Source organism: Mauremys reevesii, linkage group 1 (assembly GCF_016161935.1).
Source record: "Mauremys reevesii isolate NIE-2019 linkage group 1, ASM1616193v1, whole genome shotgun sequence".
NCBI classification, from domain to species: Eukaryota; Metazoa; Chordata; order Testudines; family Geoemydidae; genus Mauremys; species Mauremys reevesii.
The window spans coordinates 270,474,177-270,501,838 of NC_052623.1; the positions used below are offsets into that span (position 1 = coordinate 270,474,177).

General features: G+C 48.4%; 1 protein-coding gene across 8 annotated transcripts; it reads right to left on the reverse strand.

Annotated features, from left to right (window-relative positions):
• On the reverse strand, nt 1–27,662 carry RANGAP1 (Ran GTPase activating protein 1). 8 transcript variants are annotated; one of them, XM_039490744.1, is made up of 16 exons: nt 27,518–27,662; nt 25,601–25,739; nt 24,576–24,703; nt 23,569–23,628; nt 22,637–22,816; nt 21,942–22,076; nt 17,162–17,320; nt 16,862–16,975; nt 15,359–15,458; nt 14,357–14,441; nt 13,628–13,790; nt 13,026–13,142; nt 12,610–12,712; nt 10,505–10,593; nt 7,689–7,810; nt 1–2,466 (listed from the first exon to the last, which is right to left on the reverse strand). In XM_039490744.1, exons 2-16 carry the CDS (start codon nt 25,710–25,712, stop codon nt 2,397–2,399), a joined length of 1,737 nt encoding a protein of 578 aa, XP_039346678.1. In that variant the 5' UTR covers nt 25,713–25,739; nt 27,518–27,662; the 3' UTR covers nt 1–2,396. The 8 variants fall into 8 exon arrangements, with proteins under 8 accessions (XP_039346678.1, XP_039346664.1, XP_039346701.1 ...); XM_039490730.1 differs by having other exon boundaries at nt 25,601–25,761; nt 27,518–27,661; XM_039490767.1 differs by lacking the exon at nt 27,518–27,662 and adding an exon at nt 27,385–27,498.

Consider the following 27,662-nt stretch of genomic DNA (forward strand, 5'->3'; position numbering starts at 1 on the left):
TGCTTCCTCCCGCCGTGGAGCTGGTACAAGAAACACTGGCTTCACTACCAGGAAGAGTTCAGAAGGTGCACTTTCCTCATGACATCACATGCCTCAAGGCCAGGGTGAGGGCAGGGGCCCAGAGCCACGCCTGGGTGGTGAAGACACATGCCAGGCACTCCCACCTGAGAAACCTTAACCCACAAGGGTCGAGAAAGCATCCCACAGACAGACAGACACCCTCCCCCCCCCTTGCCCCAGGGGCTGGCTTGAACAGGACTACAGCCTGCAGAGCCTTCAACACAGAAAGTGGGTGTGGCAAGAAGCCTCAGGAAAGCCACACCCCCTCTGCATGGTTCAGGTTGCTTGGGTGTGCCCCACCCCCTTGCTTACCAGCCTGCTGGCAGAAGTGCATCACAGCCCAGTTACTCTCTGGGTTTAGGTCTCCCCACAGTCAAAGTAGGCCCAGCGTGCCAGGGGCTACTAGCAACGGTCCACCACTGCAGGGCTTCCTCCACCCAGGGCTATGACTAACCTTTCCCTAAAGCACCTAGCAACTGCCAGCTCGCATCCCATCTGCAGCATCCCGCAACCATCTGCCCTGTGGTTCCCACAAGGTGCTGCTGACTCCGCCATGCTGCTAGAGGCCCAAGCTGAAGGCAGGCGTTTGGCAGTGCCTGGAAACCAACTACACCCTTTGCAACAGCAGCAAGCAGCATTTCACCCAAGAGCGTTGGCTCTGCCTTGTGCAGATGGCACGGGCCGCTGGCTCCTGCAGGAACTGGCGCAGGAAGAGAGCTCACTCACCCCTAGGTGCATGGGGCACCTCAAGCTGTACTATAAACATGAACTGGAGCAAGGTAGGAGCACACACCAGCCAGGGATGAGATGCTGCCACTAGGGATGCTGGTCACACACACCAGCTCACTGGACTAGGGCTGCTCCAATCAAGGCCCCACCCCATGCAGCAGCATGGCAGAGACAGCAGCAAGAGTTAGCTGGGGTAAGAGTGACCACTTTGCCCCCATGAAGCCTGTGCAGGGCAGAAAGGCTGGCATCCCTGCCCCTCCCCCAAGACTGCATGAGCAAACACTGGGCTTTCCTACACGCTAGGTTCAGCCTCTGCCCTGGGCAGAATGTGCTGCTCATCGGCAATCAAGTTACAGCTGCTTCCTCCTCAGAGGCAACAGTGTTTTTAAGGCCAAGCTGGGCCCTTAGCAGCTGTGCTAGAAGTGGAGGGGCTCCTTGGCCCCCTTTCCACGGCCAAGATTTCTGGCAAAACTCCCAGAACTGCACTACTGTGAGTAATAAGGTAGCTGGGGAGCAGGGAAGAAGATTGGAAAATGAGCTGAGGGGCACCTTAAACTAGGAAATTGCCTGTCCTTTACTACCCCCCCACTCCCATGAACCCATCCATGCCCTTCCCCCAGACTTCAATGTGCGTACATAGGGTCAGGTGGTGTGACAATCAGCAGGAAAAATTCAGACTGGCAGGGGCATTTGTGGGTGCAGAGCCCTCACCCCTATTTTAACATGCTTAGAGACCCTCAGCTAGTTCCTGGCACTGAAGCTGCTAAACTTGCAGTGCCCAGCCCTGAGACGCTCTGCGGGCAAAGTATTCCAGCCCCCAAATGCTATTCCCCTTCTTTCTTTACTGCGCCCCTGGGGGTGAGTGCTGAACATGGACCCCCCTGCAGGATTCAATTGATTCTACTCATTTCTAAACCAAGCCTATTTTAATGGGGAAGTGGGGGTGGGGGAATGCAGGCTGTGGCAGTAGCGCAAAATGAACAGGCAAAGACCACCAGGGCCAGCCCTACCCGAGGGAGCTCCACTCTAGCATAGCAGGGGATTAGCAGATTAAAACACCGATAGGCCTCTCCCATTTAGATTAGGAATACAAGAGCAGGAAGCATCTGGGCAATCCGATATCCCTGGAGAAGCAACACCACTGCTGCAACTTCCAGGTGCATGGCCCAGGGCAGCATGAGCTGGAAGCCACAGCACCATGCAAAAGCCCTGCTTGGTTCAGCTGCTGCTGCTTCAGAGAAAGCCCATGTCCAGCACCCTCTGCAAGATGGTAGCCTGGGCACAACCCCTTCCAGCAGTGTTGAGTTTAATGGGGCCCTCTTTCCAAGTCATGGAGAGCCCCAGGAGGACTAGTTCTGGCACAACTGCCTGCGCTGGAGCCCAGGGAGTGTGCTTTGGAAGTGGGGCCTTCAATTAAAAACATGGAAAAACAAAGTAAAAAATATCAGCAGGATTCCTCCGAGTTTGTTAAAGCAGAAGGAAAGACGGACATCCCGGTGAGACAGACAGCATGTTTCCATGGGCGCTGACATCCTCTCCTGCCAGCTGGCTAAGAGCTCTTGCTGATAAAAGTCCTATGAGGGGGAAGGGGCAGAGCTGCGCTTCTACTACAGCTGGTGGAGGGTTTGCAGCAGCATGTGGCGGGCAAAGGAGCAGGAATCCAAAGCACGGTTGGGTCTGGAAAAAGAAGAGAAGAGAAAAAGTTCATTTAAAAGCTGCCCCCTGACAGCGCTTTGACTCACTGAATTCCAGCACTTTGTGGGTTAACGGGCTCAGTACGGTGCCAGGAACTGGAGCGTCCACCTGCAAGGGACTTCATTCTTACTCAGAGCCAGGGTCGGACGAGATATAGGAATTGCTGCACTGAATCAGCCTATTGCTCCGTCTAGTCCTGAATCCCACAAATCTGGACATTTCCAGAGGCAGGTATAAATATGCAGGCAAGAATCAGTCTAGCAATAACAAGGTTAGTTCAATCAGGGAGGATGAGGCCCTCTTCTAGCAGTTGAGGTGTGAACACCACGGGAGGAGAAACTGCTTTTCCATACATGCATCCGACGAAGTGGGTATTCACCCACGAAAGCTCATGCTCCAATACGTCTGTTAGTCTATAAGGTGCCACAGGACTCTTTGCTGCTTTTACAGATCCAGACTAACACGGCTACCCCTCTGATACTGGACTGTATTATACAAGCGATCTACTTGTTCCCTGAAGCATGAGGATTGATTGGCCCTGCAATGGTTCTTCCCGAGTAACTACAGCTATACTGTGCTTCCTCAGCTCTCTCATCCTTTCCTGAAATGTACCTGGTCAGCTGGCCTCTGTTATTACTGTGCAGGGCGTGAGCGTAGAGGTTGCTACAGTTACAGCTGCAAGAGGTTTGCCCTTTTCACAGGCTCGTCCTTTGAGCACATTCACTGCTTAGGCTGAAACTTTCCATGCTTTGTGCCCACCCCACGGGAATGTTTCCTGAAGAACTTGCATCCAATACCACCAATGAAAAACATTCCGACCAGCCCCCCCGCAATGACAGAACAGCAATATATGCAGTGCTCCGTCTGAGGGAGAAGTGGGTTTCAAATGAAGCCAGAAATGTTGAAATATGGGACTGAGCACTATTTCCTTGTTGCTAAACTGTTAGCTATGCACTTTACGGTATTTGCTGAGAGACAGTACCCCGTATGCTCTGCAGGCCAATGGACCAAATTCTGCAGCACTGTTAATGGATTGCATCTCCATGCTCCATTCCCATCCTTCCTGCCCCCGAGTGGTTCATTGCTGAAGATGTACACTGGTGGACAATTCATTACATGACTTTGATGGAGTTTTTACCGGGTTCTCCAGCCAGCGTAGCTCTGCAGGCCTCAGCTCTGATGTTATGTGCAGGGCTTAACTTGGAATCTCCTTTCCAGGCCTTGTGCATGAGAGAAAGGGGAGAGCTTGAACTAGTGAAGTGAACTGTATCCAAGTTCCCTGAACCTCTGCTGCGCTAGCCTGCACTTCTATGGCTCCCCCTTCTCCTCAGCTGGATTCTACCTCAGGCTCTCTGCAGCCTGGCTCTATAGAATAGTGAAGGGAGCATGCGCTGTACATAATCAGTTTCACCTTGTGGGGAAAGGAGCTGAGAGAGGCAGCCGCAGGCAAATCCCAGCAGGGCAGGGACACAACACAAAATGGTGGGGGCCTGTCTGCAGCCAGCTAATGAATTCTGCAGCATCTGTGGGAGGTGGGGAATCAGAAATTCCAGGCAGAGAACCAGCCCTAAGCACCCCCATCTGAGATGATCAGGGCCACTGCGTTCAGGCCCCTTTGCAGAGTCAGATGGGCATCACTTACACTCACTACACTTTTTTTTTTTTTTTTTTTTGGAGGTTCTCTTACTCAAGAATTGTAAGGCTAGAAACAATTTAAAAGGAAAAATTCTGTCACACTGAGTGAGTTCTGTGGCCAATTCCTCGCCCTCAGAGTCCAGAGGGCCCTGGCTACAGGCATTTATAACTTCTCCTACTGAGAGATAATGGAGCTTGGAGACACAGTAAGCGACATCTGCTTTGACCGAAGCAATTCACAGGAACTTTGTAGCTCCACAAGCCCATTACAAAGGAGCTGATAGTCTAACCAGGCCAGGAGAGCTGCTGGAGTGGCTGGATTCATGTACCATGGAAGCTCAGGCCAATGAGCTGAAGTGTTTGACTAGATTCCCAGGGGAAGCTGACCAAGGCTGTTACCTGACACTCCAATGAGCAAAACTTGGCTCTGTAGTGAGCTGGAACAACCCGTTAGTTTTGGACAAGAACAGGACAAGCTCCGCAGCATCCAAGCTCCAGGCAAACAGGGGCCACAGATGACCCTGGATTACCAAGATCTTTGGTGAAGCCCTTTGGGCACACAAGGTTTGACTGCAGGAGCAGCTGAAGGAACATAGCAAATCACTAGAGAACCCTGCAAAGCTTTCAGCTGCATAGCTCCCGATTCCCTCTAACCCCCGCAGCCGGGGAGTGAGGTGTTACGCAGAGAGAGCAAGCCCTGAAGCAGCAAAGAAGCGCTCTCTTCCCACGTTGCCTTGGGCTTGTCGCACATCCCCCACCCCGTATTACTGCCCCCCCTCAGATTAGCATTGGGAAGGAAGTTCTCACTTGGACAATGGCATGGCTTAACTGCTTGACTCTGCAGCTTTGGTACTAGCTTGTTTTTTCCTATTGCTCTCACCATATGTTAAGACATTTCCTTTGCAAAAGTCACTGGGCTGTTTTATGATTTGACACTATCTCACTGTAAGACACACACATTCCTCCCTCTAGCTTCTCCTCCTCCCCTCCCAGCAAAACTAGGCTTCTCCGCTTCCCCGTTCTTAAGCAAAGTTATGATGAAATACTGCTGCAGCCGCAGTCAGGAGTTTTGCCACTGACATCAATGAGGCCACATTTTCACTCTGGAAGCCCTACCTACCTACACCATGCCTGCAACTGAGGTACCCAAACATCTAGATCAGTAGTTCTCAGCCTGCGGCCCACTTACAGCCGTGTCAGCACAGCTGTGGCCCATGCGAGATCCTCAGGGCCATACAGGTAGTGTGTATATGGCCACATAATACGGAAAGAGCTGCATATGCGGCCCACAAAGGTAAATCGGTGGAGAACCACTGATCTAAACGCAGCAAAATCATGGCTGCCACCGTGCTTACTGCGCTATGGGCACAGCTCAGAGAACACCACGCAGGGTTAACTGCTGGCCCAGAGCCTAAGAGAGGGGTGTACACACATCCAGGGCAGAGTGTGCGGTGAATTAACTCCTCAGTGTACACAGCCACTGGACACTCTCAGGTCAGAGGTTATGCTGGAGGAAGAGCTCGTTAATGGAGCACCTGACTCCGCAGCAGATCACTAGAAGTGGATGTTACAAGTAGTCCCCAGCGTGGCGCATCGTCCAGGTCAGTTTTACTTAGACATGTTTTTGTCACAGGTAGTAGCACAAGGCTGGAAGGTCTGGGATGGGAATGCCTCCCCCCTGAACATTTCGTTTACATAGTGCAGACAGGTCCAGTGACTGGGGGCTTGGGGACAGCACAGTTCCTGCTCTTCTTTACTTGGGGAGGGGCTGCTTCAGAGCCAGCAAGGTGGTGAGCGGGGCTACAGCTCAGGCTCTGGGGAAAGGAGAGAGAGCTAACGGACAGGACTGCTACGGCAGCTTGTTTATTACATCCTGCCCCCCTTGAGCAGGAACTACTACCAGCCCCATTTCCTCATCCTTCCTTTGGGGACTGCAACAACAGCGCACAGCTCATGGGCATGTTTGCAGGAGAGATGTGAATAGCTCGCATAGTCTCTCCCCTTTAGGTTAGGAATCAGGAACTCGAATTCTAGCCCCCCCAATCTGCAACAGGAGCCAGGTCTGACCACCTTTTGGCAGCTTTGTATACAGCTACCTCTGCAGCTATAGCCATACTGTCCTTTGTATGTGGAATGAGCCCCTGAACTGGCCCTGCAAGGCCAGCCACCTCTGCTGTGACGGCTAGAAGTCAGCCAGTTAGCTAGCAGCCCTTCCATTTAGCTATTAAGCATGGCCAGCTATATATAAGTGTGCACGACTTACAAAGGGCTGAGGAGAGGGCCACAACCTTTTAAGCCAGCGTCTTTCTATGTATTTGTATGGTGCCCGGCACAATGGGATCCTCATCTTCATGACAGTCTCTGAGGATTTTCGCAATACATGGAATTAATACTGTACCTGACCAATTTTAGCTTTACGCCTGCCCAAAGTTTTAGCTTGGGTATGGAACTTGTTTAAAAAGGTGTCCACTGTTCAGTGCAGACTGAACAGGATATAATCAGGTTAAAAAGCCACCAAACTCCCTGACATGGATCCCAACTGTGTGGCGATTTGGCAAGTCACAGCCTTTCGGACTCAGTTTCCCCCTCCACTAGTGAAGAGACGGATACCAACACTTATCTACAGCAACGGAGTGCGTGGGGACTCAGTGGTTTGGTTTTTGTAAGTGCTATACAAACGTTAAGTTTCCACTGTGCTTCCATGGTTGACCTGCTGGGGGTGGGCGAGGGAGAGAGAGAATAGTTCTGGAGACCAATGCCCTATCAATCTGTAACTTTGCCCCAGGGCTACATTTAAGACTTACCCTTTTAATGATTTTAAACAACATTTGCATAAGTATTGGAAGGAAACTGTTAGACCTGACAATCTAAGAAGCATTGTCTTATAAGAAATATTTTAGTATTAAAAGAGAATTTAAAAAAAAAAAGGAACAAGGCTTAAAATTTTCACTATTCATGATCTTTACTTTCTGGCGTTCGCTCCAAAGATAATTAACAGACTTGTCAATTTTGATTTCATTTCCCAGCTCTCATGCCCTGTCACAACATGGCAGTGTTCATTTGCAGATGCAATGCACGGGAATTCAAGAAGTTTCCATTGGAACTTGAAGTCATGAAAACTTTATTAATCTTGGATGTTACTTTTGTAATAGCTAAGATATGCATTTGGGGCTAAATCTGATTCAGCAGGGTCCTTTTAACTCATTAAACTTGTGACTGGAAATTAGACCCTAGTCTTCCTTTGGGCTAAGACACTGCTACTGTCGCTTGATATCACTATTCATTAACTTGCCTGCCTCTGCATAAACGCCAGTTTTAAGACCACCTTTAGAAAGTCAGTTTCCCAGTTCATTCCCCATGATCAGCGCTTCTTACCTTGTAAGCTTTGAATGTTGGACTAAGCAAGATAGGAACAGCTTTCCTTTAAGCTGTTCGCATTTTTATTCTAGAACCCCCGCCCACAGGAGGCTCGAAGGGAAGAGTATGTATTTTTCCTTTTAACCTCAACCATATGCAAATGTGTCTAACTTCCTGTAGAACAGGATTGCTTGGCAAGGTGCAATACTCACTTTGTCACGAAGGCCAGGAGAACCGGGGCCAGGGATTTGGGGAAATAATCCTGCCGGACCATATGGTTCAGGGTCATCAGAGGGCCATAGAGGCTTGGGACAGCCTTGATCTTCTCTTCACTCTGCCAGATGGGGATGGGGAAGGACAGAAAAAAATCAGGCCCATAGCAACTGCCACACCAAACGCAGTCATCACTCCATCTAATCCAGTGTGCTGACTGACCGACCAACCCCTGATGCCTTTAAAAGGCAAGCGACCCTCCACAGTGCAATGCACGCAAAATGGGAGAAATCTGACTCCAGCTGAGGCTCAGCTTCTAGTAAGTCATGGAGATCATCTTAGTTTACATCATGACAGATGCCGTGGTTATTCACACAACTATTTAATTCTTTGCTGGAATTAGCCTTTCCCTCGGCAGCAGGAGGGAGAGCAGGCCCCCGTGTTACACACATTGGGTTATTTAGGAGGTGAGCAATCAACCCAAAGGGAGATGTCTCCCAACTCAGGCATCAGCAAGACTCCAGTTTGTTTCAATTAGGGCTTGACAGTCTTGTGAGGTGCAAGCAGTTTAGACCGTGCACATGCATGTTTCTTCTAGACCTTCCTCTGCATAGACACCCTGTCAGGACCCCCCCCCCCGCCTCCAGCTGAGAAGGAAGCCTACAGCTCCTGCTAGATCCAAGGGGGCAGTTATTGCCTCCTGTAGGCCCCTCTCTCACCCAAGCATACTGTTTCCAGTCACTCCCAGAATGGATTCCAAGTTTAAGCCAGAAGTAACCAATAGCTCTTCTAGTCCAACGACCCATTTATCACAGGCCACAGAATTTCACCCAGTAGCCCCTGGATGGAGCCCAATAACTTGTGTTTGTCTAAAGCACGTCTCCCAGAAAGGCCAAGGGCTTTGATCGGAAGACACCAAGAGATGGAGTATCCACCACTTCCCTTGGGAGTTTGACCTAATGGATAATCACCCTCACTGTTAAATTCAAACTAGAAACAAGGCACGCTGTCTGTCTAGCTTCCAGCCACTGGTTCTTGTTATGCTTCTCGTCACTGAATTTAAGAGCCCCTCCGTGCCCAGTGTTTTCTCCCTATCAAGGTACTTGTACATGAATCAAGTCTCCTCTCCATCTTCTTTTTGATAAGATAGGATTGAGCTCTTCAAGTTGCTCAATATAAAACACTTTCTCCAGCCCTTGAATCATTTGTGGCTCTTTTCTGCACCCTCTCCAATATTTAACATCCTTTTTAAAATGCTGACACCAAAAGTGTATGCAGCATTCCACTGATGGTCTCACCAGTGCTGTATACACAAGTCAAGTCACCTCCCTACCTCCGCTCCCCCATTCATACAAGGATCACTCTAGCCCTTTTTGCCACAGCATTGCACTGGGAGCTCATGTTGAGTTGCTTGTCCACCACAACTCCTATATCCTGTTCAGAATCACTGCTTTCCAGGATACAAAGTCTGCCCTGCATTCCCTGTTCCTGAATGGATCCCTTTGCATTAGGTTACACTGAAAGTGTGTTTTGTTTGTACGACCCTAGCTATTGCTTCAAGTCTAGAGTGAAAAAGAAGTATGGAAACAGCTTCCCTCTCCACCCCAAACCTGAGCCATAGATGCACATGGATCACAGTCAACAACTGGTCAGCCAAGAAAAGACTTGAATGGGGGAGCAGTGTCAACAGTCAATTCTCTACTTTGAAGCCCAGCCCCAAGAAAGCTCTACCCTCCAATTCATCTCAGCATCTCCACAGTGATTGCAATCTGAGGCAGGATGGGAAAGAAAAAACCCTGTCCATGGAGCAGAGGACTAGAAAACTAGGCCGAGCCTCATGTGAGTGGGGGACGAGGAAGAGAGGACAAAGAGTAGAACATCCAAAGGAAGTGTCTTAGTCCCTAACCCATGTCACAGCTGTGCATTTCCCCAGATTCAGAGTCATCACTGAGAACCCCAGAAAGCCACATGATCGAAAAGATGATGCAAGTTTTGTGGGTTTAGGGTATTCCAAGTATTTCTGCTGATTTTTCCAGACTTTATTTTCAAATGTTTCTAGTCCTTGAGGCGCCGAGATGCTTCAGATTGATCTATGACGACAGAACAGCCAGACCACTGAAGCACTACTCTGAGCTTGCCGATGGAGACACCTCCAATCCCCCTTCGGCTCAGCTCATGCTGTAGCCTACGTGCAGGATCTAATGCAGTTAGCTAACTTGCAGCTGATTCTCAAAAACAATAATCCTACTAACAGGTTTTATTCTGTGCAGCCACAAACTGGACGCTCCAGGCATTAGCAAGGACACTGGATAGAATGAAACTGAAAGTTTCAGTCAGATGTCTTTTGTTTATTCTTGCTGTGGTCCTTTTAAAAGAGAAGATGTGACTAAGTGGTCTTTTTGGATACCAGGGTGAAGAATAAATATTCATGAGGCTACACCCAGGAGTCTGACAACTGGTAACTCATAACTCTATAAAAGCTTTGTCCAGCAGCATCCCAGTTTGTCTGTATGAACCTTCCTGCCTTACAGAGATATTTGATCTTGAATATACAAGCTAGACCAAGTAGAACAGAATTGGGAACAGCTAATCCATGCCCTCCACCCGAATATAATCCCACTCTGGAATCTGTTATCCCTGCAGTTTTCTATTGTCCCTAGGCATTGGGCATACACAGGAGTTTTACCGTTGCCATGGAGACAGGAACATGATTACCCACAATCCAGCTAGCCTTAGCTGTTAACCAGAAACGTAATCAGAACTCAGCCCACCTCACCCATCACAGCCCACTTTTAACTCTCTCCTGCCCTCTCACCTTGAGCAGGCCCATGTGGATCAGTAGGCTGGTGATGAATGCATCAGAATTAAACGTGGCAGAAGTGAAGGCTTTTCTCATCAAGGCATCTAGAGAGAGAAATAAATGTGTCAAGCTGAAGAGCACCATGAGATACTGTGGTGACTTCTGTTCATGTCACTACTGGATTCAATTACATTCATCTCATCTGAAGCTGCCTCAATCTCCAGTCTACTGCACTGGAACACCACACAGACAGGGGGCTCAGTGCAGAATTTAGGTCAAGTTTGCCATTGAGTACATGAGGCCTTAACTATTATCAGCTGTTAGATGGACCGTGGGAGGCCACACCCCTTTATATACCCCGTTTGTCTCTGGTGCCAGAGGTGACTGCAGGCCACCAGTGAGTGCTGGGAGTTGAAAGAGATGAGGCAGAGAGAAAGTCAAGAAGTCACATGGAGTCCAGTCTTTAGTATGGGGGCTGCATAAATGCCTAGAGAAGAACTATGGTTGAGGTCAAGAAGTGTTAATTGACCTCAGGCAGAGACAATGCAAGGAATGGTCGACCTGGATGCATTTGGGTAGCACACAGCCTCCCCCTCGCTGCGATGGGTTTGACAATTTGGCTGTGAGCTGGTCTCACTGGCCTTTAAAATGACAAGAGCAACAGGCTGCCATGGGACCGTCATCCACTGGGTGTGCATTTGGTTTGGTTTCCAGCAAGGAGATCTGTGGTTTTCAGAGTTCCTCAAGATCAGCCACTTGTGGCTCTGGCCCTCACCTCACTTGGTAACTTAAGGAAAGCGGGGTGGCTGCAGTACCATGTGAGACATTATCAATGTTTCCCTCAGGAAGGGTCAGCCCTCCTTCAAACACACAGACGCCTCACCCTGAAGAAACCATCTCTTGACACTGCAGCAATTGCCAGATATGACCTGAACTTGCTAGGGAAGGCGAAGAGTATCCAGTTCCAGGTGCATGTGGACACTAGTCACATCGTGGGTGCCAGTCACCCACAGGAGCAGAGGCAGAGATTAGCAGAGCCATAATCCTCTGATCTCCTGCTGACCTCAGAGGAAGCTCAGCTGGCCATTTTGCAACAGCCTTTGATACAACTGACCACAGGTTATTGCCTCAGTGACAAGGGACATTATTGGTGTGCACAGAACAGCCCTTTAGTGGTTTCTGTCCTAGGAGTCTGTTAATGGCAATAGCTAGTTGCGTAAATCAGTATAAGAGACTTTAAAGGGATGCCAGATGGAGAAGCCAAATCCTGAACCCTGCACACAGCTCCAATAAGCAGACTGCATGTAGGTGAATACGGCTGCTGTGGATTTCGGGAAGAAAGGATGGAGAATTCCTCTTCCTCAACCCCAGGGCAGTACACCAAGCACCTTCACATACCTTATGCTGCCACGACAGCAGCCTCAGGGCTATGGAAGCATCCACACTTCTACAGGAAGGTTTTGTTCAGTGGATTCACACAGTCCATAGGCCACACCCCACCCAAATCTCTCCTCTACTATACTGTGCTCCAGTGCTGTGCTCCACAGCATACAAAGGGTACATGGTCCCCCCGCACTGCCTCTCTGCCCTGCCCCACACCTTTCCAGTCCCAGTGCTTCTGGAAAGAGACGATAGATCTAAGACAGTTACTAGTAAAAGGAACACCAAATGGGTGCTCTCTATTTACACTGTCCCCAGATACAAGAAGAAAGGGGGCACTTTCTATTTACAGTATCATTAATCTGTGGAACTCACTGACAGGATATTGAGGCCAAACCAAAACCAAAACCCTAATAAATCCCATCTCCCCCGACCAAAAAATACCAGGAAGAGTAACACTCACAGCCAAACTAATTAAGCTATAAGGGATATTGATTGTCATGCTTTGGGGGCATAAACTGATCTGTTGAGGTTTCAGACCCTCACTCCCCCCAAAACAGCACTGCACAATCTGGCACACTATGGAGACAGAACAGTCTTCCTCTGGCTGCCATGGGAGACCGAACTACCAAAAAATGGCATGGTCCAGGGAGGCCATCCCTGGGATCTCTTTAGAAGCCACAGGTGCAAGTTAGGCTCCTTCAGCCCACACCTTTGCATGGAGACACTGACTGCATCACCTGTTGTTTCATGCACTGCTGTTTTCACTGTGGTTTCATCTTTGAACACAGAAGAGATCTTCAGGAGAGCCGTAACCACCTTTTCCGTATCAGATGTGTCTGTCTGTAAGAGATAAAAAGCAGGAGCCATTAAGTGCATGGCAGAGTAAGGGCAGAAGAGACACGATTGCTACAGAAGCAACAATGAGCCGTGTAACAATTGCCTCCAACTGGCTGCACATGACAGGAACTGTCATGGCTGTATCAGGATGCTCATGGAGGCATAAGCCATGCCATGAAATGCAGCTGCTGTGCTGGCACCATATCTGCTTCAGAGACGTGCAGCTTCAAGTTGAGTGTCTGCCCGGAAGAGATTACCTCTGGCGGTTAAACAATTTATCCCAACCACACCATCAGAAAGCCACTGACCCACCTACCTGCTGAGCTATCAGAACAGAGCACTTGGGCCCTAGTCGCAGCAGTTTCTCTGGAGATGGGAAGGCGAGGAACGTGGCAACATCCACAGGAGGAGCAGAAGACACGGGAGTAGAGTCCTGAAACAGAGCAAGTGAGATCCCAGCTCATTCTGCAGAGCACCGGCAGAACTGTGAGTGCATGAATATGTAGGAAAGGGCGATGGTGCTGCAGGTCAGTACTTATCTGCACTGTCAGAGCTTGTGAAGGGGTGGGAAAAGTGAGCCCAGGACAGGAATGGCACTAGATAAGCTATGAGGAGAAAGCTTGTACTGCAAACGCTATGACTATCTGGCTCCAGGCAGCGCTGTCGTGGCTACGGAAAATGACAGAAGAAATTATTTTCCTGCTAATTTTCTTCAGATCACCACTGAACATTCCTGAGGTACTGTTCTCCCACCTCCTCTCTTACTCCACCCCTGCTCTGACACATCCCTCCGAGCAAAGAAGAGGTATGTGGACCCCCACTTGTTCTCTACACGTTCATAACAGCCTCCCCCCATTTCAAACTTCCCTCCCCTACTCCCAATAAGGGATTATTGGCTACCCCTCAAAGCACATTTACATGTGAGTCAAGAATCTTCTTAGAAGGCAACGATTCCTGTTCTCCCTGCCCCCTCTCCTGCAGCTGTTGTTGTTCCTCCTCTTCATCCTCCCCTTCGTCATCTTCATCCTCTTCGTCCTCGCCTTCATCATCTTCATCGTCTTCGTCTTCCCCTTCGTCATCACTAAGAAGAATTAAGAGAAGAGTTCACATGAAAAGCAGCCCCGCAATACAGACTTCCTGGTCATGCACTGGCACCTGAGAATAGTTCTCCAGGTCATTACAAAATGCAGTAAGAACCTTCCAAGCCTTAAACCACTAAGGTGACTGGCAGAAAATCAGACCAGCAGAGACAGATTGGGTCCCATCCGACAGCCCTTTGGCAGTGGGTAAAACAGAGGTGAGAGTCTCAGCCTAGTTCCTAGTGGACAGGTGTCCACAAAACACCAGAGCAGGCATCAAGTGTGGGCAGAAGAGTCAAAAGCAGAGCAGGCCACGAAGACCGTGTTCTCACCTCACCCTTACGGAGCTCCCTCCAGACGAAGGTGTAAGGTACACTGAGGGGTGGGACTTGCATACATACTGGGGATAGAAATTTTCCATCTCCAGTCCTGTTAATCCAACACCTCCCAGTAGTGCCAGACCCCATAAAAACAGGAACTCGCATGATCCAGATGTAAAAGGCAGACAGCCAGAGCTCTGACATGAATGGTGAGCAGACCCATGCCACAGCTTTTTCTCATGGCCTACCTCAGGGAACCCAGTACATCTGCCATGTTGAAACCTTCAAGAATCTCCTGGAGCTGTTCACAGCCTTCTTCCCCCAGAGCATTTCCTGGGATGCAAGAAGACAGAAGTCAGCTTGAGGGTGAGGAAGAGACAGACACTCACAGATCGGGTGCGGAATTTGTAACGAGAAAATAAAAGTTTAACTAGAGCGCTCAGTGAAGTCCATAAATCCAACCTCTGGCTGGCTGGGAGGATGGCTGCTTGATTTGCATTTCTATAAACACCTTTCACACAAAGCACTTTACAAACTGCTCAGACAGCAGACTTGTCACTGAAATCTGTCAGCTGTTTACCAACTCAGACACCACACAAGGGTTTGAGACAAGAAGAACATTACAGAATCCAATTGCAAGAGAAGTTCAAAGAAGGAAAAATGCAATTAACCAGAAGAGATTTGAGTCTTGGAGACTGAACTCGCTGTACATTGATACAGCTTCTTTCATCCTGGGTGATTCTAAAGCACTTCTCAAATTATATATGTATAGTACCATAGAAATGCAGCCACCTCTGGGAGGGAAGGCAACAACCAACACAAGGAACAGGAAACTGACCAATCACATAGAAGCAGACCTCAATGCAAAACTAATAGCATCATGGAATCTTTAATACCAATACAGAGCAGACAGGACCTTGTTTTTAAATTCTCATCCTAGAGAGAGAGAGAGAGAGAGAGAGACACAGACATATGGAACTCAGATTTATTCACTTCAGGAAGTGGCAGGGATAAGCAGTCAGGATTTGAAACTGTGGCTCAAGAGGTTTAAGTATAACCACTAAAGCCTAGGGGAAGAGGGAAGAGCTTATTCGCTTAGTCGGTTCAGCTGCTCTAAGCAGCACCAATATTTTATACAGAGACACTTCAGGCAGCAGTACAGATATTTCAATCCCGCAGGCTTTTTCCCAATGGTTTCTAGAGTTTGTCATGGATTGGATAAGCTTTGATCTAACTTCATGCTCACGTACCATTGAGATCCAGTTTCTCCAACTCAGACTTATCTTCAGTAGCCTCTGCAATAGTCAGGGCAGCATCTCGTTTGATTTCACAGAAGGACAAGTTCAGTTCCTGAGAAGCAGAGGAGAAGTTGCTTTATAGGAATGCTGTATGCCAATTCTCCATTAGAAATACCAGCTTGGCATGCTCAGAATTGTTTAAGGAATTCTCTTCTTTGGAGCTGGTCTCAGCACAGAGGTAATATTTTTTTAAGTTATAAAAGAGACTTGGAAGGGACTCAGGCAGTGAGCAAAGACTAAACAATACAGATAGGCCAACAGACCAATAAGAACAAATTATTCAACGGGCAGCCACATCCCTTGAGACATATTGAATGAGATGATCCCCGAGAAGGGATTTAATATAAACAGCTGAAGGGAATTTGTTCTGGAATGGATTATTTTGGTTTGATGTCCTCCTCCCTTCGCCTGTTATTAATCCTGGGATCCTTTGACCTGGGAGAAAGGATGTCTGTGTCTTACTTTAACAGGCGTATTCATGAACTAACCCCATTGTTTTTTAAATGTGACTTCCACTGGGCACAGTACAGGCCTGAGCTCTGGGTACTACTACAGGGTGGACACTTTTTTCCAAACTCACAAAGCAAGTTGTTAACAACTCTCTGCACTAGATAACCTTGCGTAGCTAATATTGTCTCACTGTTTTCTTTCACTCGCCCATTGGTCTGTATCCATTTGTTATCTCTTGTTTTCTATTTAGATTGTAAGCTCCTTGGGACAAGGATCAATCTTTTTGTTCTGCGTTTGTACAGTGCTGAGGCCAAAGGAGCCCTAGGCATGGACCAGAACCCAAAAGCGCATTGGTAATACAAGTAAATAATAATGCAATGGCTGGAGTTAGAGGGACACTCTTACCAAATACCTCACAGGTGACTGAGTAAGACACACCCTGGAAAAGGCTGACAGAAATGCTAGTACTGTAGGGACAATGAAATAGTAGGGTATGGTACTGGACAGGAACTGCAGTCAATATGGGGGTCCATAGATGCCAGGATAATACAAATATTAGTGAACTGGGGTCTCATCCAAGATGTGACATGGAGATACAGATACTGCATTTTATGAACATACTGTACTGGCCACTCATCCTGTTCCCCTCCTGATTTATGCTGTCCCATAGCTTAGAATAGCTGCTTCCAAACCCACCCAAGAACCTTGTTAGCAACTTGTAGAGTAGATGAGACAAGTGGCTTTAAATACATTGTTCAACCTGGACTTGAACAGACCACCACTTAGCTCACGCTGGAGCACTGTATGCTGTGAGGTGTAGTTTCCACACATCACACCTCTGAAATCAGCAGTAGGCAGAGCTGTAGAATTTGACAGGCCTGCACTTGGAAGAACCGTGTTTTAGGATTACAGGGTGGGGCTGGGGAGTGGACATAGAACAAGGGAGGGGAAACATACTGGGTGTTTTGGGAAGAGATTTGAAGATGGAGCAGCAGAATGTGGTACCTTTAGTTTAGGGAGCCCCTCTTTGACTGCTTCAGCAATGGCGATGGCACCCTTTGAGCGCACCAGGCAGTCCCCAAAGTTGATCACTTCTACCTGTCGGAGAGTCTTCAGCGTCTGCAGAGAGAGAGTGCACGCCCATGAAGGCAGAAATTCAGGTGAAGGGTAAAGGGAACGATCAACTCTTCTCCCTCCCTGCTTCACAAGGACATTCGGCCCCAAAGCACTGACCATTGTTAACCAGGGGTGGGGGGATGGGGAGGAAGCAGAGAGAGACACTCAATGCAACCGCTAGTAACTCACCTCTGCCATGGCCACAGCCCCCTTCTCTGTGAAGGTGTTGTCATTCAGATTGATAACCCTCAGCAAAGAGTTGGCAGCAAAGGCCTGGGCCAGCGCTGTAATGCCAGGATGGTTGATTCCGTTCTGTGGCATATGGACCTCTTCCAGTGTCCCGATGAGCTAGATTCAGACAGGATTAGCCATTAGAAAAAAGACACTTCAATACAAGCAGAGACAACCACCATCCCACAGGATTACCTTACAAATTGCTTCTCTGCCACCCACAGTGAGTCCACTATATCACCCACCAGAACCCCTGCAATCCTGTTAACTGCTACAAATACACCCCTCCTGCCCCAGCAGCTATGCCTCCAGTGACAAATCAAGATAGGACCGATGTTTTTATTTGGTGAGTCAGGGCTTAGGATGTCATTTTCCATCTGTTCTTTGGCCAAAGATTCTGAGCCTTGGCTCAGAAGTGGCTCAAGAAGCTGCTTTCCAGATCAAGGCACATGACCACTTGGCAGAATCAAAATCTTTTGCTTCTTTTTAGTTCTGCTTCTGGCCCTTCTGGGCACAAAGGAAACCATCCAAAAGGGGAATTAGTGCAGTATGGCACATACAATATATAACATGAAAATAAGACTACAGCCCACACAAGTCTAAGTGCCTTGCTATATGGAAAAAAACCCCAAACCTGTCATTGTTTTAGGGATTGCAGGCTGGTCTTAGCACTGTGCAGAATTCTCTTTAGTCCACACACCTAATGGCATTATATAAATATGTAAGACAGGCCTAGGAAGATACTTATATAGTATCCAAAGATAGAGAGTCTCATTTATTTGTAGTTGTTAAACAGGCAGGATCATATCTACCCATTTACATGCAACAATACACATATTGATGGGGTCACCAATACGTAGATTCTGCAACACTATTGCTGGCACATTTGACAGCATGCAAGATAATTAAAAAGTCACTAGGTGGTAGAAAATGTACATTTGAAAGACATGGAGGCACTTGTTATTTCTGTGGCTCAACTCCTGTTGCCTTGGATGGGAGTTATGTAGTGAGCAGCTATGGTGGGATCCAAGAAGGTACTTCAGCACCTAAGTCCCAGTTTTGGCACCAATGTGGTCCACAAAACTCCTGCTGAACCATACAGGTGCCTAAACTCACTCAGTGAATATGTTTTTCAGAGTCCCTCAGCGCCTATGTTCCTGCCTCTGGGCACACGCGCTGCTGTCTCCCTCTAGGCAGACATATAACTCAGGCTGCCTACGCCCCAGAGCGATTCACGAACCAGGGGAAGAAAGGCATTTGGCCCCTGAAGTCAGGTGAAGCGCCTACCGGATCAGCTCCCATTCCAAGTCTGGAGGAGGTGGTACCCACCATACAAAACTTTTAGCTCAACAGTTAGAGCACTTGCCTGGGATGTGGGAGACCCTTGTTCAAATCCTCTCAGAAGAAAGCTCTACCCAGTGAGCTAAGCAATATTCTGAAATGGGGCTTCCTCAGTCTTTCCCGTTGAAGCAGCTGCACTCTCGATGAATAATGGGAGTGATGGCAGCAGGGGGACCGGACCCAGGGTCTCCCACCTCCCAAGTGGGTGTCTAAACCACTGGACTACAGTCAGTCACTCTCACTCATGTACTCGCTCTCTCTGGCCCAGTGACTATTTTAAGTATTTATCCACAGAGAGAATGGGCAAGAATGGGAATGACTCTGTAGTCCAATGGTCAGGACACCCATATGGGAGGCCCTGAGTCCAGTCCCCCTGCTCCTATCACTCTCCCATTATTTATCCAGAGTGCAACAGCTTCGACAGGAGACAGAGGGAGCCCCACATCAGAATACCCCCTAGCTCAGTGGTTAGAACACTCAGATGATTTGAACAGGGGTCTTCCGCTTTTCTCCCTCTCTGGCAGGTCACTGCTCTACCCACTGAACTAACAATTATGAGGTGGGCCCAGCATCAGCACCCCGTTTTGCGCAGGACAGGCGTTTAACTCATTCCTGCAAGAAAAGGCCTTAGATGCTTGTCTCCAGGCAGTGAGTTCCCACTGACTGAATGCTAAGCAGAGCTGGGCGCCTCCCTGTAGGCTGGACTTAGGTGCCTATTTCTGAGACATGGGTAAGGCTTAGCACACAGCCCTCTTCTTGGCATCTCCTGTTAGCTTAGGTAGCTGCTCAGCTAGCATGCTGGCTTTTGTGGAACAAGGTGGGTGAAGTAATATCTTTTATTGGGCCAACTTCTGCTGGTGAGAGAGAAACTTTCCTGCCACACGGCAGGGCTGGGAAAGGTACTCCCAGCATCACAGCAAAATGCAAGGTGGAATAGATAGGTTAGTGTAAGTAGTTAGCACATATTCTAAAGGGACCATTCAAGGTAGAGTGACCCATTAACACCTCCGCAGTCAGAGGACAAGAAGAGGGCATTAGTGGGTTGCAGATGGTTGTAATAAGCCACAAATCCAATGTTTGTTCAGTCCCTGATTTTTAGTGTCTAGCAGAATAATGAATTTAAGCTCCCAGGCTCAGCTTTTTAAAGTGTTGAGGATGAGGACTGATAGGTCAGATATAGAGTGATTGTTTTGTGAAAAGTGTTCACCCACAGGTGATATGGTGTTTGTCATCTTATTTTCCTGAGAGAGTTCATTCAAGAGCATAGTAGCAAAGAGTCCTGTGGCACCTTATAGACTAACAGATGTTTTGGAGCATGAGCTTTCGTGGGTGAATACCCACTTCGTCGGATGCATGCATAGTGATTGCCTGGTTTCACCCACACAGTTGTTATTGGGGCATTTAGTGCACTGGATGAGGTACACCACGTTGGGATAGGCATGTGTAGGACCCCTGGATCTTGAAAGGTGTGTGTCTGGCGGGCGGGGGTAGAGAGAGGAAATGATCATTGTAGCAGTGGATATATGTCTGTAGGTTTTGCATCTGTTGTTCTGGCAGGGTCTGGTGCTGCTATAAGATGGTATAGTCCTGGTCTGTGGGGAGCTTGCTTCTGATAAGCTTGGAGAAGTTGGGGAGCTTTATTTGGAGGCCAGAGGAGGGGATTTAAGAAAGATTTCTTTCAGGATGGATCCCCATTGAGCATGGGTTCCAACTATTTGATGATACCCCATATGAGTTCCAGTGTTGAGTGATGGGTGACAACTAGCAGTGTGCAGTCAGAAGGGGTTTTATTTCTGTATTGAAGCACATTTTCTCTGGCTATTTGGGTGGCCCGATCCAAGCTTCGATCTCATTCTCTGGTGAAGTAGTGTTGTTTGGTGAAGGTGGTTTTGAGTGTGTTAAGTTGTATATCCCAGACTTCCTCCTTGGAGCACATTTTGTGGTATCTGAGTGCCTGGCTGTAGATAACAGATTCCTAGGTGTGTTGCTATGTGGGTTTCTTGTATATGGTTGTCTGCAGGGTTGCATTGCTGTAGCTGATTGGTGTCCAGGAAGTTGATGCAAGTGTGGGAGTGTTCAAGGGAGAGAGTTTAATAGACGAGTGGGGGTTGTTGAAATTATGGTGGAAATTTATGAGGGACGTTAAGCCCCCTGTCCAGAGGATGAAAATATCAACATCTCAGGTATACTGTTGTCGGTTTCATGGTGCATTTACTTTTGTGGATCACATGCTTAGGCACCTCGCTCCCCCCATTCGTTGTGTAGGGAGCCTAGGCCACTCACTCGGTTTTGTGGAATGCTGTGTTGTTCCTGTGACTTTCTAGGTATCTAAAAAGATAGGCGCTGTGATGCTCAGTGTTGCGACACCTAGTCCCTTCATGGATACCACCCCTACTTAGTACTCATGGCTGAAAGAAGCAGGATGAAGACAGACATTCTCTGCCTAGAAGAGCTTTTGGAGGGCAGCCCGTCTCTCTCAGGATACATTCTTAAAGGGTGAAGTTATCTCAAAACTTCCATGCACTGAATTTAAATCCTTATTTTTTGCCAGACTTGTATATAATCATTATGGGTCTTTTTAGCTGAAAAGCACAGTGTTTTGAGATCTGGCACAAAGGATCTAGGATATGGAGATCACAGGAGGAAAGAGGGAGGCAATGCAAGGTTTGCTGGTGAGGAAACGTGGAGACTTCTTGTCACTTAGTCCCCCAAAACTACCACAAGTCTAAACCAAATTCCAGTCTCATTCATTCTCGCTGGATAGAAAGGTGGGCATGGGACAGCCTGATTTCCATTCCCCCGCCCAAATACAGCACTAGCAGCTTGATCAGAACAGGGGCTAAGGGAAGAAATGAGACACCAGTTGGTAGTGCCCCCTGCAGGAGCTTTGTGAGAGAGAGATAAAAGCTATGCCTGGGCCAGCTATCATAGTGATTAGAGATAGAGATATAACTGGTCATTTGGCCCGCCCCCTCCCAGTGCCAGATTATCTCCAACTGCATCACTTGTTCTGTACTGTATTAAGTTACTCAAGCAATACATCACTTCACCTAACAGTTACCAGATTACAGTGTGGAGTAGTTACTCATCATGGAAATGAATTGTGTTTTCTGTGCTCAGTCTTGTCCCCTTACTCTCAGTTATGCCTCTTCTAACCAAGTCTTCTCCTTTTCTTGGTGTTATCCTCAAATGCTTGACTGTTTTAGCAGCATACAGATTGCGGTGGTAAAGATGAACTGAGGGCCAGTACCTTATGCACACCTTTCTCCTCAGTGCACATTTCTTTAGCATACGTGTCTGAATACACACAGCTCCCCCATCACTACCAGAACCAGTGCCCACATATACTTGACACACCTGTACCCCCTCTCTGAGGAAGTCCTACTTTGGCGCTTACCCCAAATGCCTCAGCCAGTGCGGTGGCACCATCGTTCTCCAGGCGGTTCCTGCCAGCCACAAATACTTTCAAAGCCAGAGGTTTGCCCATGGCACTTGACTTCCTGTGACACTCTTTCAGGGCAGCTGCTAAGATCTAGAGACAATAGTAACAGCTTTATATTACTATAGCATCTCATCCTGGGAGGATCCCAGAAATGTTTTATGAATTGGATATATAGGAAGCATTTAGGACACCACTGAAGTGAAGCTGCTTCTGGTGTGGGACACAGGAACCATTTTACACCACCACTATTACACAATATTAACAGTGTAGTCACACTTGAAACTGCAGAAGGAAATTTATAGCACAAAAACGCAATAGTCCCTTTGCCCTGTCTAAACACAAACTTGGGTAAACAACCCTGCTCTTTAGTCACCATGAATTGTCTTTTACACTTCAAAAGAACAGCCTCCATCAGAGCCAGGCTCAGGCACTGGGTTCAGAGAGAAGAACAGAATTCTCTTGATGGGGGACTCTCCTGTCCAGGTATTGGGATAGGCCAACTCTGCTCATTGGGGACACCTCATGAGATCAGTCTGAAGTATGATGGTAATCAAGACAACAAAGGGGGAAGTTGGAACCTAAGGCCCTTCATACCAAATCTTTATGGGGTGACCAATGCAAGCGAGCTGGGACTGAGAAGTGTCACTTACCTTGCCGCCTCCAATGCCCATGCCACAGTTGTTCAGCTTGAGCTCCTGCAAAGTGAAGCAGGCAGGACTCTTCAGCAGTGCCTCAAAGCCACGCACGCCATCTGGCCCAAAGGCATTGTCGCTCAGGTCCAGCTCCACCAGCTGGGAACCTGCGGTGATAAGGGCCTCCCCCAGGGCAGTCTGTGAGGAGACAAGGGATTTGGTTTTTAGTAACATAGCTCCACAGGCCCATTTAGACCACTACTCGGTGCTTCAGAAGAGCCCCCCACCACCCACCCACCCACCCTGCATTATGCAGTGCTGCACGAGGCAGAGGGAATCTTTTCTGATTGCCAAGGCAGTTAGCTTGTGCCCTGAAGCATGGGATTTGATTAGTGTTAGCTGAATGTTCACAGCTCTAAGAATTAGACACCATGAAGTTATCCAGGCCTTTTTAAAAGAAGGCCACAGGAGCCATACACATTTCAGTGACCTGCCCAAGCACCAAGTTTCACAGATACAAATACATGCTACTTAAATGAGCAATTATTCTTTTTTATTTTAAGATTACAGAAGCCATCTCCTGATTCACCCCAGAATCATTTCAAGTTTCTGCTTTAAGAGGGTATCCTTTTATTCTGGAGTCCTCATTTTCCACCCTGCCCATCAGATGGCCACACCGCTGATCCTCCTCCAGGTAAGAGCTGCTTTACTGATCAGCCAGAAGGTGCTTATGCTGTAGCTTCTTCCCATCATCCCAGAGACAGAGGGAGAGGGAAAGCCATACATGCTCATGCTTTATCAGCAAGCTTATGTCTGTATTTGGGTCTCTGGCAGCACATGGATCCATGGAAAGGATGGATAGTTTTAAGTGTAAACATAAGGAGCAAGAGGAGATTAGGGTTAGGAGTAATCACAAATCTGAAACTTTAACCCCCAATTCTCCCACTTACCAGAGCAAAAGGGATCTCAGACCTCAATCTCCCTGTGAACATGTCACTCCAATGACACCTCTAAAAAGAGACAGATGGAAAGATATGACTGTCAAATATCAGAAGCACACACAAAGGTCTTCTAGCCCCCAGCACTCGACAGGGGACATGATATATTACAATTTACACTTCTCTTGTGCCTGTCACCTAATTATGCCAAAGAGCTACACAAACTATAATTCACTTCACCCACCAAGGAAACACAGTCATTTCTGCGGTAGAATTCATCAGCTGTTTAACAGTGCACAGCAACAACACACAAGAACGGAGGACATAAGTGAAGATTACCACACCCAATGAAAACTGAAGGATGCAGAATGAGAATTTCATCAGGATAGGAAGCCTAAACTTATGAGAAGGGCCACAGAAACCTCAGTGACCACAAGCTGTCAAGGCTTCAGGTTTAGGTTTCATTCAGAAGATAGCATTTCCAGTGGCACAGTACCCACCCATCTCAATACTAGGCTAGAGTACTGGATAAATAATTCAAGGGGTAGAAAACATCGTGGTAAACTTCCATCACCATTTCCTGGGCTTTGTTTGAAGTCTCCTACCCAAGCAGGAGGTCTGACTCTGCAAGATCTGATGAGATCACAGCCCTAAGTGGCTACACTGCATTACTAGAGCGCTCCCCTCTGGTTTACAGAGGCTTACCCTGGTGCGAGTCTTCTCTCATGGCTTTCTTGTCTCAGCCAGGGAGCGCTGCCCAAGGCTGAAATGCAGTATTTCAGCAAATGCTACTCACAGGGCTGTTAAGCCAAGTTATGAGGTCCTATGGGTTTGCCACCACTTATTCATACACAAGCCTAGTTTCCTGGGTCTATTCTTATCTGCTGGGGGGACAAGGAGGGAATTTGAAGTTTGTATCGCTCCTGCAGGGACCTGTCCTGGGTCAGCGCTCAAAAACAGAAAGGCCTTCAGCATCTCGTCAAGATATCCTCCCCTTCAGTACTACTAAAAGATCTCACCTTGAGTTCAGCTTTCTTCTCCAGGGCTTTGGCAATGACCTTTGCTGCCTCCACACCCACGGTGTTGCCTTCCAGGCGCAGGGCTTCCAAGCCATCAAATTCCTCAATTTCCTTAGACACCTCTTTGGCTGCACAGAGCAAGCAGAGCCTTACTCTCCTCCTTTCTAACCCAAGTCATCTTAGGTTCCCTACAAGGGCAGGTTGCAGGGTCTCTCTTCCCACCACTACTCATTTTTCCCCAGCCTCTAGGCCTTTTACCCACAACTAATGTAGTTTTGCACTACCAAGGAGGGTAAGGAGAGCATCGCCATGCAAACTAGTGGGAAAAGTCAGTCCCAGGTTTGAGAACAACCTACTTCCAGGTGCGATTCAGGGATTTATTCCCCCACTGCAAGACAAGGACAACACTGCCCAGCCAGTGCTTTATCCTAACAAAGAGATGTGCAAGGGGAAGAGCACCCCAGGCAAACAACAACAAGCCTGTCTAGGACTAAGACAGGAACTGAGGCACTCTATCCTACGGCAAGGGGGACTGCGGAGGCAGGCAGGAGAGACTAACTAATCCCCCTGCATGGAGCTTGTAAAGCCTTGCTAGCATCTCTTGGCATTTCAATCATTCCGAGTTTTACTAGGCTTCCTGAAGCGTTTAGTGTAGGAGGAAAGTCCCTTGCCTCTAGCAATTTAAAGCGTCAGTGTGCGTATTAAAAGGACAAGAGACACACCCAGAACAAAATCAATGTTTATAAGTCAGGGAGAGTCAAAACCAGTTTCTCCAGGTGTAGCGGTGAAGCTGGGATAGTGTGGTGGGGGGAAAGGTGGGGAGGGCTTGCTTCTCTATCAGAAGTCCCCATTTCTCAGATGGCTGACCCTTGTATCCCCCTGCCACATTACGCAGATTCTCACATATTAGAGTTAGCTGTGTCCAGACACTTTTAGTTAGGAGGAGGTTCATGACACACAGCTCTGGGATGGCACTAACATGTACCCAGGGGGAACACTGCCCCAACACAAGCGTTTTTGCTTACCATCTTCGGCGGTGTTGAGTTTTAGGCTCTTGCCTTTGAAACTCAGCTGCCCTCCGCCCACTTGGGCTTTGGCAAGTGACTCCGCTAGCTTAGTGATGTCCTCGGATGCCATTTTCTCCACTTCACCAACTTCCAAGAACTGTTGATTTAAAGGGAGTAAACTGTCAAGATAAACAAAAAAAACTTTGACATGAAGAAACAGGTTTAATCTGGTTTACAAATAGCATCTCAGGTTATCAACACTGATTTTTTTTAGAAATCTAGTTGATTGAGCTATTAAAAAAAAAAACCCAAACAGTAATAATCATGACAGTGAGACTAGATTGGTCAGTTTCAGAATCTGAAAAAGTGTGTTGCAGGGAAAGGTTTAGATTTTAATCTAGTCATTACTGTTAATCAACACAACTGAATTGGACACCTGAACTACCTGACAACATCCCATAAGACATTACTCTGTTTGCAATACTGTTAGAACTGCAAAACAGCATTCTTCTCCCCAAAATCATGGCCTTTAAACACAAGCCATGATCCAGCCCTGCGAGTTTCCCCTCCTCTGAAAGCTGGGCCAGAGTTAAACACAACTGTTTTTCCTTTTCACTTAAATCCTGGCTGGTACTCACATGGCAGCACAGTACTGGAATCAGATTTGGTTACTGAATAGCTACCACAGAGGTAACATGGGTGCAGGACACAAGAGCAACTACAGTGTACTTTATTATTTACTAGTATTTTACCCAGTCTAGTTGTAACTGTAACAAGCAAAGGGGTTTTCCACCTCTTTCCCTGAAAAACTATTCCACAGCCTGAAACACCTGGTAAATTTTGCAGACAGTCCAAGATTTCCCTTTGGTTGGTTCATTCTTCTGATCCTAGTTGGAAATGCTTTAGATTATATTAGATAATTCTTCCCCCCACTTGGCAATTGCACACCATGTTTTTGTGGATTCTTAGGCCACCCGTTAGTCAAAACTGAGCTAAGCGATCTCAGAAGCTTGTCTCTCTCAGGCTCCGTCTACACTACAGTGGTACAGCTGATGTAGCACTTCTGGTGAAGATACTCTAAGTGGATGGGTCCTGCCTCCCTGAGAGGCCATAGCTATATCAATGGGAGAAGCTCTCCCACCAACATACCGCATTCCACACTGGCACTTAGGCTGATATAATTAATGTCGCTCAGATTATTCACCCCCCCAGAGTGACGCAAGTGATGCTAAAGTAATTTGTAGTGCAGACATAGCAGCACTAACAGAAGTTGATCTGATAATCGACATTACCTCACCCCCCTTGTCTCGTTAATATCCTGGGACCGACAGGGCTACAACACGGCTAGCTGTTTGTCCATCTGTCTGTGTCAGCCACTCCACCCCCCCCGATCATTACTTCCGCTGCTCTCCATCACGCTGTAGGTAATGGCTCTCCGGCGATGCGGCCAGAGCGCAGCACAGCAGGTGAGGATGTAACAGGGAGAGGCGGGACCGGCGCCTCCTCGCTCTGTGATGCAACAACCCTGCCTACGCAGCGCAGAATGACTCACCCGCCTCAGTCCGCCCGGGCCGCTTGCGGAGCCCAGGGGAGGCGGCAGGCACAAGAGCAGGGCGGCTCCAGTTGTGCAACGCAGCAAGAGAGAGAAACAACCGGGAGGGATGCGGGGCCAGAGGCGCGTCTCCCGGAGCACATGGCCCCGGGGACGGGGCGCAGGACCGGCCGCACGGGGCACAGACACTCCCCGCCCCGGGCAGCAAGGGGTTGCGGGGGGGACACACCCTCCCCCAGCAGCTGTTTACCTGGGAAACCCGGCAGGGCGGGGGCGCGCGGAGATCGGGCTGGAGAAGCGTCAGGACCCGCCCATCCCCCCGACCCCGTCAACTTCCGGCCGACCCTACAGTAAACAAGCCGCCCGGCCCCGGCCCCGCTCACCTGCGCGCGGTGCCGCCGCGTGTGGGTCGGACGCGCCTGGCTCTGGCTCTGGCCCGTCACGCCGAGGACGATGGCGCAGGGGGGAGGCGGAGGATTTCAAACCCGGCAGTTTTGTTTTACCGGTTCTGATTCGCTCGCCCGGCCG

Bases quoted from the DNA above. Each gene is read 5' to 3' on its own strand.
- RANGAP1 (XM_039490744.1), bottom strand. From the start codon at position 25,712: ATGGCATCCGAGGACATCACTAAGCTAGCGGAGTCACTTGCCAAAGCC. The intron at 23,629-24,575 runs GTGAGATCTTTT...GTCTCTTTTTAG, and splicing joins AGAAGAAAGCTGAACTCAAG to AGGTGTCATTGGAGTGACAT. The intron at 10,594-12,609 runs GTGATGCAGTCA...TTCTCTCTCTAG, and splicing joins AGCAGTGCATGAAACAACAG to ATGCCTTGATGAGAAAAGCC.